General features: G+C 46.4%; 1 protein-coding gene across 1 annotated transcript; it reads right to left on the bottom strand.

Annotated features, from left to right (window-relative positions):
• Window positions 1–1,026: 1,026 nt before the first annotated feature.
• On the bottom strand, window positions 1,027–15,573 carry Rbx1 (ring-box 1). The gene is made up of 5 exons (XM_004650337.3): window positions 15,434–15,573; window positions 13,491–13,569; window positions 10,485–10,555; window positions 5,984–6,069; window positions 1,027–1,211 (listed from the first exon to the last, which is right to left on the bottom strand). The coding sequence occupies exons 1-5, from the start codon at window positions 15,509–15,511 to the stop codon at window positions 1,199–1,201; spliced, it is 327 nt and encodes a 108-aa protein (XP_004650394.1). The 5' UTR covers window positions 15,512–15,573; the 3' UTR covers window positions 1,027–1,198.
• Between the last annotated feature and the right edge of the window lie 4,906 nt (window positions 15,574–20,479).

The raw sequence follows: 20,479 nt of genomic DNA, 5'->3' as shown, positions 1-20,479 counted from the left end.
CCCTACAGGGCTCAAACACTAATTTTTAACTTGAGTGCAAATTTCTCTACTGCCAGCCAAGGTAACATATTAGAACTATGTAAAGTTTATTTTTCTAAGCCAGGGGGAATGCAGTATGTCATAGCATTTGTACAGTTTTACACCTTACCAAACATTTTTCTGAGTCTGCCAATGTGATTTAGTCCTTAGACTTGCTCCCATGAGAGGAAAGCTCAGAGAATTGAAGTGTCCAAGGTTGCAGCGGGCTATGGAACAGGTCGATACTGGGTTTGATGACTTTGTGTCTCATGTTTGTCCTCACTTAACTGCCCAGTGCTGCTTCACAGGACAGACCTGGCAGGCATTTCTGGGGTTCAGTGGTCCACTTGCCCTTACTTTGCCAGATTCTTTGTAGCTAAGCAACATCTTGGGGAGGAAGCTCTGCTCTGGCTTGCATGAACATTTCACTTTAAAAGGCTAGCTTTCCAGCACTGGAAGAGGGGCTCCCCCTTTATTCACATCTACTTATTTTTTATTTATTTGTGGTTTTTAGAGGTAAGGTCTTGCTCTTTCCCAGGCTGACCTGGATAGAATTCACTATGTAGCCTTCAATGCATAGTAATCCTATTTCTGCTTCCCTAAGTGCTGGGATTAAAGGTATATACCTCCATGCCCGGACACACACACACACACACACACACAAATTTATTTGCACACAGTGAGAGACAGAAGAGATAGAGAATGGGCATACCAGTGAGTCTAGCCACTGCAAACAAACTTCAAATGCATGTGCCACTCTGTGCATCTGGCTTTATGTGGGTAGTGGGAAATCTTATCAATCCCAGGGGGTTAGGCTTTGCAGGCAAACACCTTAATCACTGAGCAATCTCTCCAGCCTTTTCTGTAGCCTAGGCTGGAATTCACTATGTAGTCTTGCCTGGAACTCACAGGGACCCTTCTACCTCTGCTTCCTGAGTGCTGGGACTGGAGGTGTGTGCCGCCACACCTGGCTCCACCTACTTCTTCAAATATACAAGAGACAGCATCTGTTCTAGAATCCTACTGGACTTTATTTGACACAAAGTACAGTATGGCTGCCGGAACAGCAAACTGAAAAGACACAGGAGAAAAGACACATTTCTATCTAATTTATAATTAACGGGAAAGCAAGTCGCTAAATGAGTAACAAAACAGTTAGGATTGATGAAGGATTCTTTGTCTAGTGGCCGTACCTGAAAGACAAAATAATTTAATTATTAATTCCATGGGAATTTCCTTTATGAAACTATAAAATCAGCTTAAAACAGAGCAGCAACTTATTTATTTACTTATTTTGATTTTTAGAGGTAGTCTCACTCTAGCTCAGGCTGACTTGGAATTCACTATGTAGTCTTCGGCTGGCCTCCAACTCTCAACAACCCTCCTCATAAGAGCTGGGATTAAAGTATAGCGACACCATGCCCAAATAAGCAACTTTATTTAAAAAAAAAATTATTTGTGTGTGCACACTTGTACGTGCACTAGGATCTATTGCCATTATAAATGCCACATGCATGTGGCACTTTTTGTATCCAGCTTTATGTGGGTGCCTGGGAAACTGAGCCCAGGGTGATGGGCTCTGCAGTCAAATGCTTTTAACTACTGAATCATTTCATCTCCCCAGCCCCCATCTTTTTTTTTTTTTTCCAAGGCAGGGTCTTGCTCTAGCCCAGGCTGACCTGGAATTAGCCTCATGCTGGCCTCACAGAGATTCTCCTGGGATTGAAGGTGTGTGCTAACACACCTGGCCAATTAATTTTTTATTTACTTGAAATGAGAGAAGGAGGAACAGAGCCAGATGTGGTGGCGCACACCTTTAATCCCAGCACTCATTCGGGAAGCAGAGGTGGGAGGATCGCCATGAGTTCAAGGCCACCCTGAGACTACAAAGTGAATTCCAGGTCAGCCTGAACTAGAGTGAGACCCTACCTCGCAACCCCCACCCAAAAAATAAGAGAGAGGGAGAAAGAGAGAATGCCTGCTAGGGACTCTTGTTGCTGCAAATTAATTCTAGAAGTATGTACCATTTTGTATATCTGGCTTTACATGGGTATTGGGGAACTGAACCCAGGCCATCAAGCTTTGCAAGCAAGCATCTTGACTGCTAGGTCATGTCTCCAACCCCCCCCCCCTTTTTTTTGGTTTGTTTTTTGCTTTCCCATTTTTTTTTCTTTGTTTCTGACTTTTTGAGGTAGGGTCTTGCTCTTGCTCAGGCTGACTTGGAATTATCTATGTAGTCTCAGGCGGCCTCAGACTCATGGCGATCCTCCTACCTCTGCTTCCTGAATGCTGGGATTAGAGTGTGAACCACCACACAGAGCAGAGAGACAATGGGTGCACCAGGGCCTCTAGCTGCTGCAAATAACTCCAGACACATGCGCCACCCTGTACATCTATCTGGCTTTATGTGGGTACTGTTAATCTAACTCTGGTTGTTAGTATTTGCAGGCAAGCACCTTAACCACTGAGCCATCTCTCCAGCCTGCAATTAATAATTTTTTTAAAGGTGGGGGTGGAGGCTGGAGAGATGGCTCAGTGGTTAAGTGCTTGCCTGAGAAGTCTAAGGACCCCGGTTCGAGACTCAATTCCCCAGGACCCACGTTAGCCAGATGCACAAAGGGGCACATGTGTCTCGAGTCCGTTTGCAGTGGCTGGAAGCTCTGGCGTGCCCATTCCCTCCCTCTCTCTCCCCTCTTTCTCTCTCTGTCACTCTCAAATAAATAGAAAAAATATATATTTATTGGGCTGAAGAGATGGCTTAGCGGTTAAGCACTTGCCTGTGAAGCCTAAGGACCCCAGTTTGAGACTTGATTCCCCAGGACCCAAGCTAGCCAGATGCACAAGGGGGCACACACGTCTGGAGTTCGTTTGCAGTGGCTGGAAGTCCTGGCATGACCATTCTCTCTCTCTCTTTGCCTCTTTCTTTGTTGCTCTCAAATAAAAAATATAAATTTTCTTAAAATAGTTTCCTCTGAGGTCTAACGTGTGAGACTTGTGTGGTCTACTTTTTGTGACTATTTGAGTTATCAACAATTTGCTATGTAATTCATTTTTTATTTTACTTTTTTTTTTTTTGAGGTAGGATCTCATTATAGGTCAGGTGGACCTGGAATTCACTATGTAGTCTCAGGGTGGCCCTGAACTCTCAGTGACCCTCCTACCTCTGCCTTCCTAGTGCTGGGATTAAACATGTATGCCAACATGGCTGTCTATATATATATATATATATATATATATTTTTTTTTTTTTTTTGTTGTTGTTGTTTGATTTTTCGAGGTAGGGTCTCACTCTAGCCCAGGCTGACCTGAAATTCACTATGTAGTCTCAGGGTGCCTTGAACTCATGGCGATCCTCCTACCTCTGCCTCTCGAGTGCTGGGATTAAAGGCGTGCGCCACCACGCCTGGCTTATATATATATATATATTTTAAATGGAGAGCAAGAGCAAGCCAGAGAAAGAACTGGTGCATCAGGGCCTCCAGCCCCTGCAACTGAACTCCAGACGTGTGCACCACCTAGTGTGCATTTGTGACCTTGTAAGCTTGCATCACTTTGTGCATCTGGCTTACAAGGGACCTGAAGAGTTGAACATGGGTCCTTGGGCTTTGTAGGTAAGCACCTTAACCACCAAGCCAGCTCTCCAGCCCCTCCCCCACCTTTTTTTTTTTGAGAGGGAGGGAATGGGCATGCCAGAGTCTTTAGCTGCTGCAAATGAACTCCAGACATGTGTGCCCCTTGTGCGTATGTGCGACATTGTGCACTTGCGTCACTGCATTTGACTTATGTGGGACCTGGATATTTAAGCCTGAGTTCTTAGGCTTTGCAGGCAAGTGCCTTATGCACTAAACCATCTCTCCAGCCCCCTAGATAATGTGTCTTTCTTTCTCTTCCTTTCCTTTCCCTTTTTTTTTTTTTTGGTCTTTCAAGGTTGAGTCTAGAGTCTCAATCCAGCTCAGGCTGACCTGGAATTCACTATATAGTCTCAGGGTGGACTTGAACTCATGGTGATCCTCCTACCTCTGCCTCTGGAGTGCTCAGATTAAAGGCATGCACCACCATACCCTGCTGTTTTTCTTTTTTTTTTTTTCTTTTTTCCTAAGGTAGGTTCTTATTCTAGCATACATTGATCTGTAACCCACTCTGTAGTCCCAGACTGGCTTCAATTTACAGCAGTCCTCCTACTGCTGCCTCCCAAAAGTGCTGGGATTGAAGGCATGTGTTACCATGTCCAGCTGGAATGTTTTATTTATGAAGAAAGTTTAATTGAGTTGGCCACAGGTATCAGAATTAATCAGAATGAAATGGTGCCTAATGCCCACCATGCAATATTTGGCTTGAGAGGCTGAGTGAGGTGTTTGAGCTGGTTGTGGGGAATTTACTTATACCTCTAGCACTCAGGAGGCAAAGGCAGGAGGATCACCAAATATCTGAAGCCACCCTGGTCTATAGAATCTCTGGTTAGTCAGGGCTATATACTGGGATCTCAAGAGAAACACACACAGCAAAAAAAGAAACTAACTAGAGAAGAGATAAAAAGGAGCAAGTTTAGCCCAAAGCAATGACACTTGTCATCATGTGGCCCATGGAATCTTATTAGGATTGTGATTTTTGAAACATTAAATAGTTACCTGACTGCCAATTCCACTTTCTCAGACTCTAGCATGTTAGAAAAACAGGCTGTAACCTTTAATGTTGGCTAATTCTTTTCCACATAGGTATGCCCTCAATTAACTAAGTAGAGCTTAGTTTAAAAAATATGGCATGTGGGCCAGAGAGATGGCTTAGCAGTTCAGGTGTTTGCCTGCCAAGCCAAAGGACCCAGGTTCAATTTCCCAGGACCCAGGTAAGCCAGATACACAAGGTGGTAGATATGTCTGGAGGAGTTTGTTTACAGTGGCTGAAGGTCCTGGCATGCCCTGTCTTTTTCTGCCTCTTTCCCGCTCTCAAATAAATAAAATTAAAAATCTGGGTGTGGTGGCGCATGCCTTTAATTCCAGCACTCAGGAGGCAGAGGTAGGAGGATTGCTGAGAGTTTGAGGCCACTCTGAGACTACATAGTGAATTCCAAGTCAGCCTGAGCTAGAGTGATACCCTACCTTGTAAAACCAAAATAAATAAATGGCACGCAACTGTGCATGGTGGCACATGCCTTTAATCCCAGCACTTGGGAGGCAGAAGTAGGAGGATTGCCAAGAGTTCAAGGCCACCCTGAAACTACATAGTGAATTGCAGGCCTTGGGAGGCAGCGGTAGGAGGCTCACCTTGAATTTGAGGCCACCCTGAGACTACATAGTTAATTCCAGGTCAGCCTGGAGGAACAGTGATTTCCAGCTTAGCCTTAACTACAGTGAGACCCTGCTTTGGAAAAAATAAAACACAGAGCTGGGCATGGTGGTGCACACCTTTAATCCCAGCACTCTGGAAGCAGAGGTAGGAAGATCACTGTGAATCGGAAGCCAGTTTGGGACTACACAGTGAGTTGTAGGTAAGCCTGGGCTAGAGTGAGACTCTGCCTCAAAAAATCAAAAAGTAGAGCTGGGGAGATGGCTTAGTGGTTAAGGTGCTTGCTTGCAAAGCCAAACGACCTAGGTTTGATTCCCCAGGACCCACATAAGTCAGATACACAAGGTGGCACATGTGTCTGGAGTTTGTTTACAGTGGCTGGAGGCCCTACCATGCCCATTCTCTCTCTCTCAAATAAATTAAAAATCCCAGCAGTGCTCAGGAGGCAGAGGTAGGAGGATCATCATGAGTTGGGAGGCCGCCCTGAGAATGTTAATTTCAGGTCAGCCTGGAAAAGAGGGAGACCCTACTTTGAAAAACAAAACCAAACAAACAAATACAAATAAAACACAACATAAATAAGGCATGTTCCATGGCTCCAACTTCTTCCAGCTGAGGTGTGTCAGAGCATGACATAAACCACAAAGCCCAGACATACAAGCCATACATGCACAGACACTTACTTTTGGAATTCCCACTCTCTGTTGTCCAATGGACACACCTGTCGCGTTTTGAGCCAGCGAGAGATGCAGTGGAAGTGAAAAGCATGCTGAAAGAAAAGAGACATCTTATTAAAAGGAACTGTTGGCAGGCTGCTCACCCGCTGCCGGAACCTCACAAGCACAGTGCAGCAGGTAAGGACAGCAGGCCGTAGAAATGATCCAGGGAGCACAGAAGTCTGCTCGCCACTGCCCTCTGATGGAAGAGGGAATGGGCTCCTGGTCTTCTGCCTGGAACAAGACACGTCTTTCTCTGACAAAGGAGACCTGACCAAACAGATCTCAAATTTCTCCAGTCTGGGTGGACAGCTTTCAGCCCTGGAAGGATGAGGTTCCTAGTAAAGCCTTCTCCTCCCCACTCTGTGGGACCATACACCCCCACTGCCACCCACTCAGAACTGAGACAGGCACTTCCCAGCCTCCCTACACCAGCTCACTGCTGACTTTACTTCCAGAGCTAGTCACGGGTACACTGATACTGCAAGGGTGCAAGCACACAGGGTGACAATGCATTCATCACCTGACCAGTGACTGCATGAGGTCATCAATACAAGATTTAAAAATGCAAAATTTGCCAGGTGTGGTGGCACACGCCTTTAATCCCAGCACTTGGGAGGCAGAGGTAGGAGGATCACCGAGAGTTTGAGGCCACCCTGAGACTACATAGTGAATTCCAGGTCAGCCTGGGCTAGAGTGAGACCCTACCTTGAAAAACAAAAACAAAAGCAAAATTTTTGGCCAAAGGACCCAGGTTCAATTCCCCAGGACCCACATAAGCCAGCTGCACAAGGTGGAGCGTATGTGTGGAGTTTGTCTGTAGCAGCTAGAGGACCTGGTGCATCCATTCTCTTCTTTTCTCTCTCTCTCTCTCTCCCTCTTTCTCTCTCTTCCAAATAAATAAAACATTTCTTAAAAAAGTTAAAAAAAAATAATTTGGATTTACCAGTGGAGATAAACAACAGTGGACAATGCAAGCCTTAAATTTGGCCAGCCAGGCCAAACAAGCCAATGGGTACAATAGCTGCATGTCTGTTATGGGGAAAACCAACTGCTCTCTAACTGGACTGAAGCCCTCACCATGAAAGGAATATGTGCCTAATACTGAAAACCTATGACGGGGGTAGTCATAAGCCCTAGGGGTGTAATGTCTGCTGGTGTCTGCCTAAATGTACATATTATGCTCATCAAACTGCCCAGTAAGCACTTCTCTTAATGTTCATACCCATATATTAATGCTACTCTCACTTTTGGTTAAAGAAGCTTCTCTCTTCAGATGGCAGTGACCTTGGGATGACTCAGAAGGCATCATAGTGCTAAGATGAAGCGACAGAGGAGTGCACAACACTGAAACAACACTGAAACATCTTCCAAGGCTCAGGGTCCATTGTGGAAGAGGTGGCAGAAAGAATGTAAGAGCCAAAGGAAGGGTAGGACTGCTTCCAATGCACTCTTCCAGACACAAAATGGCCTAGATAGCCATGACCTCAGTGTTGACACTACCTACACAAGACCCTCATAATAGGAGGAAAAGATCATGACATCAAAATAAAAGACACTTTCTGGCTATGGTGGTGCACACCTTTAATCCCAGCACTTGGGAGGCAGAGGCAGGAGGACTGCCATGAGTTTGAGGTGACCCTGAAAATACAGTGTGAATTCTAGGTTAGGCTAGACTACAGTGAGACCCTTATCTTGAAAAACAAAACAAAAACAAAAAAAAGGAGAGTGACTGAGAGGGGGAGGGGATATGATGAAGAGTGGAGTTGCGAAAGGGAATTGGGGGGGGAGAGGGAATTACCGTGGTTTACTGTCTATAATATGGAAGTTGTAAAAAAAAAAAAAATTAATGAAAGCCACATGTGGTGACACACGCCTTTAATCCCAGCACTCGAGAGGCCTCAGAGGTAGGAGAATCACCATGAGTTCAAGGCCATCCTGAGCTAGAGTAAGATGCTACCTCGAAAAGCAAAACAAAACAAAAAGATGTTGACATCTATTACCTCATTTGAGGCTTGTAGCAACCCTAGCAACAGGAATGATAGATAATATTATCTGTACTTTACAGACAGGAAACTGAACCCAGCACAAGTGACTCCACTAATTCACAGCTAATTTGTAGAAGACTCTGGCCCTTCTTTGTGGCTGGCTGAATAAATTTCTCCTTAGCCAAGGCAAAGTTTACCCTTTTTCCTTTCACATACAGAAACACGGATGGCCCTCAACATATGTCTAAATGTCAGGGAGAGAAACGCACCAAATATAGTCTCTTTAACACTATCAGTGATCAAAGTTGCCTTTGGGCTAATACAGGCTACTCTGAAGTTGGTCAAAGAACTCTAACACAAAACAGAGCCGTGTGCAGGAGAGGGTAAAAAGATGGGCTCAGCTGGGCGTGGTGGCGCACACCTTTAATCCCAGCACTGGGGAGGCAGAGGTAGGAGGATCACTGTGGATTTGAGGCCACTCTGGGACTACATAGTGAATTCCAGGTCAGCCTGGACTAGAGTGAGACCCTACCTCAAAAACAAACAAAAGCCAAAAAACAAACAAACAAAAAGAGGGGCTCTAAAGCAGGGTGTGGTGGCTCATGCCTTTAATCTCAGCACTCAGGAGGCAGAGGAAGGAGGATCTCTGTGAGTTTGAGGCCACCCTGAGACTACATAGTGAGTTTCAGGTCAGACCTGGGCTAGTGTGAAACCCTACCTCAAAAAACCAAATGAGGGCTCAAGTCTAAGAGGGAGCTAGCCCACCCCAAATTTGTATAATTTTTTTTTTTTCCTGAGGTAGAGTCTCACTTTAGCCCAAGCTGAAATGGAATTCATTCTGTAGTCCCCAGCTGGCCTCGAACTAACAGTGATTCTCCTAACTCTGCCTCCCTAGTGCTGGGATTACAGGCCTATAACACCACACCTAACCTTTTTCTTTTTAAATTTTATTTATTTACTTGAGGATAAAGAAGGGAAGATGAGAGTGAGAGAATGGGCATGCCAGAGTCTCTTAGACACTGCAAGTGAATTCCAGACACATGTGCTACCTTATGCATCTGGCTTTATGTGAGTACTGGGGGATCCATCCTCCATTCTTTGCTTTCTGATTAAGTGTTTTAACAACTAAGTCAATTCTCCCATTCCCCCCCCCCGCCCTTTTTTTTGTTTTTTTGAGGTAGGGTCTTGCTCTGTAGTTCCAGGCTAACCTTTGTCTTCTGAGTGCCATTATGCCAGGCTGGAAGAAAATTTTTTAAATTTAATTTATTTGTGTGTGTGAGAGAGAAAGAGAGAGAGGGGGGAGAGGAGGCAAATAGAGAAAGAATGGGTGTGCCAGGGTCTCTAGATGCTACAAATGAACTCCAGACTCATGCTACCTTGTGCATCTGGGTTCTGGGGAACTGAACCTGGGTCCTTTGGCTTTGCAGGCAAGTGCCTTAACCACTATGCCTTCTCTCCTGCCTGAAGAATGTTTAACACTTGCTAGAAATAATATCTGATGTTTGGTGCTCTTCACAGCTGCCACACTCTGTAAAACTGTATTCAGTCCCATGATGTTGCACGAGACATTTCTGGCATGAGCCATATTTGAAAAACAAAAACAAACAAACAACTAATAACTAAAACTTAAAACTCACACAAAAACTCAACACTCAGCTAACTCACCATACTTAATTCCACAGACATTTACCCTTTTCTGTTGTAAAGTTGAGGAAGAGCATCTTGTAAGACTCTGTCAGTCTTTGAAGGCTAAGAAAAGTGGGCCCGTTATCACCAAGACATACTAATGTTAGTAGTCTTTGTGATAAGTGATGTTTATCCTGTTTCAGGTAAATTGTATGAGGATTTAATGACATTACTATTTTTATATTTTTTGGGTTTGTTGTTTTCTTTTTCTTTTTTTCGGTTTTTTGATGTAGGGTTTCACTCTAATCCAGGCTGACCTGGAATTCACTGTATATTCTCAAGATGGTCTTGAACTCACAGTGATCCTCCTACCTCTGCCTCCCGAGTGCTGGGATTAAAGAGGTGTGCCACCACGCCCAGCATGTTTTTTTTTTTCAAGGTAGGGTCTCACTTTGGCTCAGGCTGACCTGGAATTCACTACTATGTGGTCTCAAGATGGCCTCAAACTCACAGTGATCCACCTACCTCTGCCTCCCCAGTGTGCTAGACCCTGCATGCGTGGCTTTTTTTTTTTTTTTTGGTTTTTTTTAAAGCTTCCACTGTAGCCCAGGTATACCTGTAATTCACTATGTAGTTTCAGGGCGGCCTTGAAATCCCAGCAATCCTCCTTCCTCCCCCTCTTGAGTGTTGGGATAAAAGATGTGTACTACCATACCTGGTGATTTTTATATATTTTGGGAGAAAGCTGGGGTACTAATAATATATATTTCTTTCTAATAATTTTCATGACTGACAAAGTAGGAAAAAAGGTAGGTGTCAACAAGTCATGCCAAGAGGGAACGACGGCTCCTTACGTTACAGACTCCCCACGCAACGGTGCACTCTTCAGAAGTAGCAGACGCCTGGTTAGCTTGACATTCTATGCCTGTGGAGACAAGAGCAACAGCATCGCTGGACCTGGGAGCAGCAGTCTGTCAACCTGCGTAGCCATGCATTCCTCAGGGCTGTATAGAGCTGAACTGCTTTGTTTGCCTGTTTGTTTCTCGAGGCAGGGTCTCACTCTAGCCCAAGCTGAGCTGGAACTCACTATGTAGTCTCAGGGTGACCTTGAACTCATGGTCATCCTCCTACCTCTGCCTACCAAGTGCTGGGATTAAAGAAATGTGCCACCACACTTGGCTTATAACTGTGTTTTGCATGTGTGTGCAGATGCAAACCAGTGGAGAATGTTGGATATCTTCTCCTATCATTCATTTAGGATTTTCTTGAGATGGACTCTCTCCCGAACCTGTTTTATTTATTTGAGAAAGACACAGTAGGGGGCGGGTAGAAAATGGGCCCACCAGGGCCTCTAGCCACTGCAAATAAACAAACAAACAAACAAACAAACAAATTAATAAAGCCAGATGCATGTGCTACCTTGTGCATCTGGCTTTATGTGGGTACTGGGCATCAAACCTGGGTCCTTTAGCTTTGCCATCAAGCACCTTAACCTCTAAGCCATCCCTCCAGCCCTAATTTTTTTGTTTGTTTGATTGAGGTAGGGTCTTACTCTAGCTCAGGCTGACCTGGAATTCACTATGTGATCTCAGGGTGGCCTGGCTTCGGCCCTAAATTTTTTATTTTTATTTATTTATCTGAGAGCGAGGGAGAGAGAGAGGGAGCGAATGGGCACGCCAGGGCTGCCAGCCACTGCAAACGAACTCCAGACGCATGCGCCCCCTTGTGCATCTGGCTAACGTGGGTCCTGGGGAATCGAGCTTCGAACCAGGGTCCTTAAGCTTCACAGGCAAGCGCTTAACCGCTAAGCCATCTCTCCAGCCCCCTAAATTTTTTTTATGTGGGAAATGCTTTTAAATTCTGAGCTAAAAAGTGCTTAACCGCTAAGCCATCTCTCCAGCCCCCTAAATTTTTTTATGTGGGAAATGCTTTTAAATTCTGAGCTAACTCGACTTATTAAAAATGAGAGTGAAAGCCGGGCATGGTGGTGCATGCCTTTAATCCCAGCACTCGGGAGGCAGAGGTAGGAGGATTGCCGTGAGTTTGAGGCCACCCTGGGTCTCCATAGTGAACTCCAGGTCAGCCTGGGCTAGAGTGAGACCATACCTCGAAAAACCAAAAAAAAAAAAAAAGAGTGTGAAGCCAGGTGGGGTGACGCCTTTAATCCCAGCACTCGAGCAGCAGAGGTACCAGGATAGCTGTGAGTTTAGAGGCCACCCTTAGAACAGAGTGAATTCCAGTTTAGTCTAGAGTAAAACTCTACCTCAAACCCCCCTCCCCCCAAAAATAGAGTGATTCCTCCAAATTTTGTAAATTTAGTTGTCATATAGCCACTTCATGAGAGAAGCAGCTACTATCCCCCATACTTTTAAATTTATTTTTATTTGAGACAGACTAGGAGAAAGGGAGGGAGGGAGGAAGAGAGAAAGAATGGGTACACAGGGTCTCTAGCCACTGCAAACCAACTCCAGACACATGTGCTACCTTGTGCATCTGGCTTACATGGGATCTGGAGAATTGAACCTGGGTTCTTAGGCTTCACAGGCAAGCACCTTAGCAGCTAAGCCATCTCTCCAGTCCTATCCCCTGTTCTTGGAGAATGTTCCTTTTAGGCCTTGAACCCCTTGGGCCTTATAGTATGAAAGCCCAGTTGGATAAAAAACTGCATTCCCTAGTGGGGTCAGGCAGGAACCTGTAAACTGGGACAGAAGCTAAATAAAAGGAGTTGAAGAACAGCATGTCATAACAAAATGTAGTATATGATGCCAGGTGTGGTGGCGTATCTATTTAATCTAGCACCCAGGAGGCAGAAGTAGGAGGATCGCTGTGAGTTCAAGGCCTGCCTGGGACTACAGAGTGAGTTCCAGGTCAGCCTGGGCTAGAGTAATGACTCTACCTTGAATGCTTCCCCCATCCCCGCACCCCAAAAGAAATATACAGTTTCAAGGGCTGAGGAGACGGCTCAGTGGATAAAGCACTTGTCCCTCGAGCTGGAGTACCCGAGCTTGATCCCCAGATCCCACACATAAAGGCCGTGGGGGGGGCTTCTGTGATACCAGCATGCAGAAGCTGATGGTGAATGAGACCTGGAGACAAGAGAATTTCCCAGAAATTAGTGGCAAGGGCAGCAAAGAATTGCAGGGTGAGACTCTAGAGTGGGAAAATCTGCCTCCAATGGGTTAGACAAGCAAGGACCAACCTAAAAGTTGTCCTCTGACCTTCATGCATGTGCCATGGTGCATATGCATACAAAAATAAATGAAAATCCGGCACTCAGGGGTGGAAACAGGCAGGCCAAGACACTGTCTCACAAGATCAAAGATACACAAGCACAGTTGTTTGAACCTGCAAACATGGAATTTGAAGATACAAAGGGGAACTGTAAATCCTGCCCAACAAAACTAGCTCAGATGAGAGCATTTTAGCTCCAGGTTTGTTTGTAGCACTGGCTGGCCTGGAATTGAACTAGCTATACAGACCAGGGTGGCCTTGAACTCTCTGTAATCTTCCTTTTTCTGCCTCCTGAGTGCTGGGCTCACAGGCATGTGTTACATACTTGCCTGTGTACATTTTCTTTTCACTTCTATAAGACTTAAAGAATCAACGGTCATTCTGTGTCCATATTTCATTTGCAATGTGGTCTTGCCATCTTTAGATTGAGTAGCTTATCATGAGCATGCCTCTAAGACATCGCTAAAACCAACAACAAAAACCCAAACTATTCCTTCAATCACACCAATGGATGAGATGCGATGACTCTCAAGTAGTCTGATCGGTTCTGTAAAGAAAACTGGTCGCATCAGAGTAGCCACAATCTCTGTAACCTTCTCAACTTCCCCCATCCTCCTCCAGTTACTTACAAAGATCCATAATGTGGTTCCTGCAGATGGCACAGTTATCAACCACAATATCCCAGGCCCAGAGGGCGACCGCATTCCACTGCAAAGAGACAAAGGGAGAACAATGCATTCTGCTTGTAATGTACCACACTTCTTGGGGTTCCACCCTGCAACTGCAGTTACCATCTCTGTGACAGGAGGGGCTCCCAAAGGAAAGCATTTGTGGATACTACATCATATACACATAAATTAATGAACCATTTCTTGATATTTTCATTTAAAAATAATTTAGCCAGTCATATCAATATAATCAAATTAGAAAGAATTAAGCACCTGTTTTAGGTTTAGTAAGCACACACTTGATTTCCTGTGCAGGTTTCCCTGGTATAAGCACTCCAAATCTGCATAAATAAGTAACTGCTCTTCAAGGCAGCTTTGAAAGCAAGAGCAGGGAGGTGAAAACTTGCAAGAGATAGAACTAAGCCGATGATTGGATCATAAAGTGGGTAAGTGTGAGATAAGCTGGATAACTAGTTACCCAGCGTGCCTGCACGCAGAACAAGGTCATCACTTAAATCTTACAAGACTAGGTCAGAGGAAACTAGAATTCACTAAGATTTTCTTTTGGCTCTTACCAAATAAACCGATAATCTCAGTAATATGCCCAGAATCATTTAATTCCAGATCTATAAGTGGTAGTCAGCTAACTGAACTCTCTGATTTCTGCAATTGTAGATGTATATGCACACTTTTATACAATAACTTGGTACCGCTTCCCAAATCCTCATCACTTTCAAACCCATTTCTCCATGTCTAGGAACTCCTTCAGCACTTTTCACACCACAGCCTCAACTTGGAGGAGCACCCCCCCCCACCAACTTCTATTATTTTTCAATATGGCTGCTGTCTGTAACTGAGCAGCAGCGATGCCTACAATGAGACGCCAAAAGGAGGGGAGGTCGAAGGGGGTGGCAAAAGGAGAGGGAATCATGTTTAGGCAGATGTTTCAGGAATAACACCAAACCTACTTTAGGATCTTTATTTTAAAAGCATTTATTTCATCTTATATGGGAATCAACACTTTTCTCCCAAACTACTGGCAAACCACAAAAGGGGAGTATCATGCCAAAAAAAAAAAAAAAAAAGAAAGGACATATTCTACATTTTGCTTTTCTACTCTTACCAGATCATTCGGAACTAGTGTCTCAACCTCTCAATGCCCCAAGATAGGGCCTGCTTTTCTTGCCTAACAAAGTCCATCATGCCTTTTTTTTTATTCTGTCTTGTTAGGTGGTCTCTAGACCTGAGAGCAACGGGGCTGGCGGAGGCTGTGTGACAAGCAGCAGAAGTCTCAGAACCGAGCTTTGCACTCGCACTCCTTGGAGGGGATGAGAGCTAGCTTGGGCGGGGGCGAGGGGGGTAGATGGAGGCCTGCATTCGGCGAGGACCCTGTCCCCAAGCCGAGGATCCTGGGCTCGAGAAAGGGGCGGGGCAAGGAGATCAGCAGCTGGGCTCCTCCAAGAGGCCTCAGCTGCGGGAGGATCTCGCACTCCGGGCTCCGTCCGCACTGTACCCCATCCTCCAACCGCCGCAGTCGCCTCCTCACTCCCCATTCCCCACCACCACCACACCCCGTCACCCCCCCACGCCCCACCTCTCAGTCACTCCAGTGACAGCTCAAACGCTTGGCTCCCGCAACCAAGTCGCAACCCCGCGTGTTCCAATAAGCACCTCTGTGATTGGCCCTTCAACCAGCCAGCGAAACTAGCACAGCCCTGACGAACATTGGCCGCCGTCACGCCGACCAAGCCTAAGGCCCGCCCCCTGGCTTCCTGTCGTGGGTACCCGGTCCCCAGAACGCCCCGAAATGAAGCCCTCTCCTCCGCGCCTCGGTCATCCTCGGGCCTGCCAGCCACCTCCGCGCCTCTCTGTCTTCCCTGAGGAAGGCGCTGGCGAGACCCAACCTTTTTCACTTCAAAGCGCTTCTTGCCCGCGCCGCTGTTGGTGCCGCTGGGGGTGTCCACATCCATCGCCGCCGCCATTTTGGAAACACACCGCTGTCGTCCGGCCACTGCGCCTGCGCAATCGGCGCACACGCCTACTCTCTCCCCCCCTCCCGCCTGGGCTCCTCCTCCTGTGCCCCTCCCCTTATTGGCGCGCAACGGGCCGAGGGGGCGGAGCTTGTGACCACGCCCCTTAAAGGCGCAGGAGGAGGAGGAGGCGGTGGCTCCAGTGAGTGGGGCGGGGTCGGCGGGGCCGATCGACTTGAGCCAGCGGATGGAAATGGACCTGAGGGCTTTCACCTTCTTCTCGGAAGCCCCCACAGCCCCGCTCCTCGTGGGGTGGCGGCTGCTGTTTCTTTCTCCTGCGCTCGTGACACCACTCCCGGGGTTGGCGGGGGTGAGGCTGGTGGCAACTCGAACTGTCCGCGGGCCTTCCGCAGAGCGGGGCTTGCCAGGGGCCCAGGCATCTTCTGAGCTGATTGCAGTTCAGGAAATGGTTCCATGGGTCGGCATAGACCTCCGAATGTTCGGCCCCAAGCCAAGTGGTGCAGGCATCCCACAGCCATGCCCCCTCACCTTCTCCCCTGAAATAGCTAAGTTCTCAGGAGCCACGGAGATGCTTTCTCCCGCCCAGATGCCTGCACAACATTGTGCCTCTGGCTTTATATTGGTACTGGGGATTTGAACCCGAACTGTTAGTGCTGAGCCATTTCCCCAGGTCCCAGAGTTTTGTTGTTTGCCCAAGTTCTACATTTCATGTTAAAGCTTCTGTCATTCAGTGGAAGAAGGTGGAAGGTATTATGATCAAATTAAGAGTATGTTCATGTATTAAAATTCTCAATTAAAAAAAAAAAGTTTTTAAGAGCTAGAGAGATGGCTTCGCCGTTAAGGCGCTTGCCTGTGAAACCAAAGAACCCATGTTCAACTCTCCAGGTTCGCACATAAACCAGACACAGAAGGTGATGCAAAGCTGCACTTGTGCATGAGTTGGTGCAAGCGTCTGAATTAGATTACGGTGGCTGGGAGCCCTGGCATGTCAATTCTCTCTGCCTTTCTCAACAAACAATTTTTAAAAAATTAAGGGGCAGGGCGTGGTGGCACACGCCTTTAATCCCAGTACTTGGGAGGCAGAGGTAGGTGGATTGCCGGGGGTTCGAGGCCACCCTGAGATGACATAGTGAATTCCAGGTCAGTCTGAGCTAGAGGGAGACCCTACCTGGATAAAGCAAACAAACAAACCTAAAAGCCGGGTGAGGCCATGTGGGCCTGTAGTGCCGGGCCTACGGAGGCAGAGTGAGGAAGATCCCCAAGTCAGCTAGTCTAGCTGGGCTGATCAACGCTTGGTCCCGCTGGTGCCAGATAGTCAGTGGAGAAAGTGTTTGCCCTGCAAGTGTGAGGCTTGAGATAGGATCCGCCAGCACTTGTATAAACGACTGGTGAGTGTGGTGGTGGGTGTAATTCAGCACTGTGGCTGCTAGACTAGCTGAATTGGCCAGTTCTGGGTTCCTAGAGACCCTGACTCAGTAAGTATGGTACAGCGCAATCAAGGAAGACACCACAACCTCCTCTGTCAGCACCACAAAGCACACGCGTGCACACCAGACATCAACCTCGGTCCTCAGTACCAATGACAACTATTCTCTGTGGTGACAGCTTTGTGGAAGATTCATGAGAGAGAGAGAGAGACAGAGAAAGCAGGCGCACCAGGGCCTGCAGCCTCTGCAAACAAACTCCACATTCATGGCACCACCTTGTGTAGCTGGCTTAGGTGGGTCCTGGGGAATCAAACCAGGGTCCTTTGGCTTTGCAGGCAAATGCCTTAACCACTAAGCCATCTCTCCAGCCCTAAATATGTTTAAATTTTATTTTATTTATTTGAGAAAAAGAAAGAAGCAAAGAGAATGGACGTACTAGGGCCTCTAGCCACTGCAAGCAAACTCCAGATGCATGTGCAAACTTGTGCATCCGGCTTACATGAGTCCTGGGGAACTAACCTGGGCCCTTTACTTCGCAGGCAAACGCCTTAACTGCTAAGCCATTCCCCCCAAATATTTATTTGTGTGTGTGAGAGAGAAAGAGGCAGATAGAGAATGGGCATGCCAGGGGCTCCAGCCTGCCAGATGCACATGGTGATACAAGCAGCTGGAGTTAGAGCGATTAGAGGCCCTGGTACACCTATTTTTTTTCTCAATCTCTCTTTCTCTCTCTCTCTTTCTGGTTTTTCGAGATAGGGTCTCACTGTAGCTCAGGCTGACCTGGAATTCATTGTGTAGTCTCAGGGTGGCCTTGAACTCACAGTGATCCTCCTACTTCTGCCTCCTGAGTGTTGGGATTAAAGGCATGAGCCACCACACCTCGCTCTTTTATTTTTATTTTTAATTTTTTCATGGTAGGGTCTCACTCTGGGCTGGGCTGACCTGGAATTTACTCTGCAGTCGAACTCACAGTCATTCTCCTACCTCTGCCTCACAAGTGCTAGGATTAAAGGTGTGTGCCACCATGCCTGGCTCTCTCTCATAAATAATTTTTTTTAAGTATTTTTATTTATTTATTTATTTATTTATTTATTTATTTATTTATTTATTTATTTATTTATTTATTTGAGAGCGACAGACACAGAGAGAAAGACAGGTAGAGGGAGAAAGAGAGAATGGGCACACCAGGGCTTCCAGCCTCTGCAAACGAACTCCAGACGCATGCGCCCCCTTGTGCATCTGGCTAACGTGGGACCTGGGGAACCAAGCCTCGAGCCGGGGTCCTTAGGCTTCACAGGCAAGCGCTTAACTGCTAAGACATCTCTCCAGCCCATAAATTTTTTTTTTTAAAAAAGGCCTCAGTTTCTCTTAAATCCATGTACCTGCAGCTCTCCCCAATTCCCCTCCCCCCAAAAAACATCATCTCTCTCTTTCTCTCTTTTTTTTTTTTTTTTTTGGTTTTTCGAGGTAGGGTCTCACACTAGCCCAGGCTGACCTGGAATTCGCTATGGAGTCTCAGGGTGGCCTTGAACTCATGGCGATCCTCCTACCTCTGCCTCCCAAGTGCTGGGATTAAAGGCATGCGCCACCACGCCCGACTTCTCTCTCTCTTTTTTTGAGGTAGGGTTTCACTCTAGCCCAAGCTGACCTGGAATTCACTATGTACTTTCAGTGTGGCCTCGAACTCACCGTGATCCTCCTACCTCAGTCTTCCTAAGTGCTGGGATTAAAGGCATGTGCCACCACAACTGGCTCTTCTTCCTTTTTTTTTTTTTTTCCAACATAGGGTCTCGCTCTAGCTCAGGCTGACCTGGAATTCACTTTGTCGGCTCAGGCTGGCCTCAAACTCATGGCCATCCTTCTGCCTCTGCCTCCCAAATTCTGGGATTAAAGGCGTGCTTTAATATTTATTTTTTATTTGAGAGAGAGTAGGAGGAGAGGGAGAGGCAGAAATATATACATACACACACACACATATTATATATATATATACACACACACACACACACACACACACACACACACACAGAGAGAAAGAGAGAGAGAGAGAGAGAAAATGGTATGCCAGGGCCTTCAGCTACTGCAAATGAATTCCAGGCACGTGCGCCACCGTGTGCATCAGGCTTATGTGAGCACTGGGGAATAAAACATGGGTCCTTAGGCTTCACAGGCAAGAGTCTGAACCACTAAGCCATCTCTCCAGCCCGTTTTGTTTTTAGAGACAAACATTTATTTGTTTATTTTGGTTTCTCAAGGTAGGGTCTCACTCTAGCCCAGGCTGACCTGGAATTCACTGTATCTCAGGCTTTGAACTCACAGCGATCCTCCTCCCTCTACCCCCCAAGTAGTGCTGGGATTAAAGGTGTGCACCACCACGCCTGGCAAGGCAAGATTGTAGTCCAGGCTGGTCTTCAAATCTGAGCTATCCTGTCTCTGTCTCTCAAGTGCTGTGATTACCATGCCTGGCTGTTTGAAACAGGAAAGCCACAGTGGTGAAGTCAAACTTCTAATAGGAAAAAGAACAAAAAGTTAAATATTTCTGGAAGGCTCAGGTAGCAATAAGAGCTATGAAGAAAATGAAACAAGATAATGGGACTCAGAGGAGCAGGAGGCAATATTATGTAATAAGTAATATGCAGATATTCTGAGAACAGGACAGTCCACAATTTTGTCCTGAGAATATTATAGGATGTACTTACACAAACCTACACAGTGCTATCACTGCACATCTAGGCTTTGTGCTGTATGTTATTGCTCCTAGGCTACAAACTTGCGCACTATGTTACTATACTGAGCATGATAGGAAACTGGAACACAATGTTTTTTGGTTTGTTTATATTTATTTATTTATGAGCGAGAGAGAGAGAGAGAGAGAGAGAAAGAGAGAGAGAAAGAGGGAGAGGGAGAGAGGGAGGATAGGTGCATCAGGGCCTCCAGCCACTGAAAAGGAACTCTAGATGCATGCTCCACCTTATACACCTGGCTTACGTGGGTCCTGGGGAATTGAGCCTCAAACCGGGATCCTTAGGCTTCCCAGGCAAGTGCTTAACCGCTAAGCCACCTCTTCAGCCCCACAGTGGTATTTGTAGATAATTGTATTCACCTTCTCATTGCTGGCACCCAACCAAAAGTAGACTGTGGAAGGAAAGGCTTTATTTTTGGCTTATAGACTTGACGGGAAGCTCCATGATGGTGGGTGAAAACATGGCATGAATGGAGGCTGGACATCAGACCCTGGGCAACATCAGGCAGACAACAGTAGCAGGAAAGTATGCTACACACTGGCAAGGGGAAGCTGGCTCTAACACCCGTTAGCCTGCCCCCAATAATGCAGTACCTCCATGAGGGTCCAATTCCCAAATTGCCACCAGCTGAGGACCTAGCATTCTTGCATTCAGTTCACATAAGTTCATGGGGGACAGCTAATCCAAACCTCCACATGGAAAAATGGACAATGTACAGTAAAAATATAGTATAAAAGGCCTGGGGATACAGCTCCATTGTAGCACATGTAAGACCAAGTTAGGTCCTT

This window comes from Jaculus jaculus, chromosome 6, assembly GCF_020740685.1.
Source record: "Jaculus jaculus isolate mJacJac1 chromosome 6, mJacJac1.mat.Y.cur, whole genome shotgun sequence".
NCBI classification, from domain to species: Eukaryota; Metazoa; Chordata; class Mammalia; order Rodentia; family Dipodidae; genus Jaculus; species Jaculus jaculus.
The sequence above is the reverse complement of the archived record's forward strand: the minus strand, read 5'-3'. Positions and strand labels throughout refer to the sequence as shown.

What these genes read in the sequence shown, in the direction of transcription:
- Rbx1 (XM_004650337.3), bottom strand. Translation starts at nt 15,511, where the DNA reads ATGGCGGCGGCGATGGATGTGGACACCCCCAGCGGCACCAACAGCGGC. An exon ending in GAACCACATTATGGATCTTT is followed by an intron (nt 10,556 to 13,490) that starts GTAAGTAACTGG and finishes TTGTCTCCACAG; the next exon opens with GCATAGAATGTCAAGCTAAC. An exon ending in TTGCGTGGGGAGTCTGTAAC is followed by an intron (nt 6,070 to 10,484) that starts GTAAGGAGCCGT and finishes CTTTTCTTTCAG; the next exon opens with CATGCTTTTCACTTCCACTG.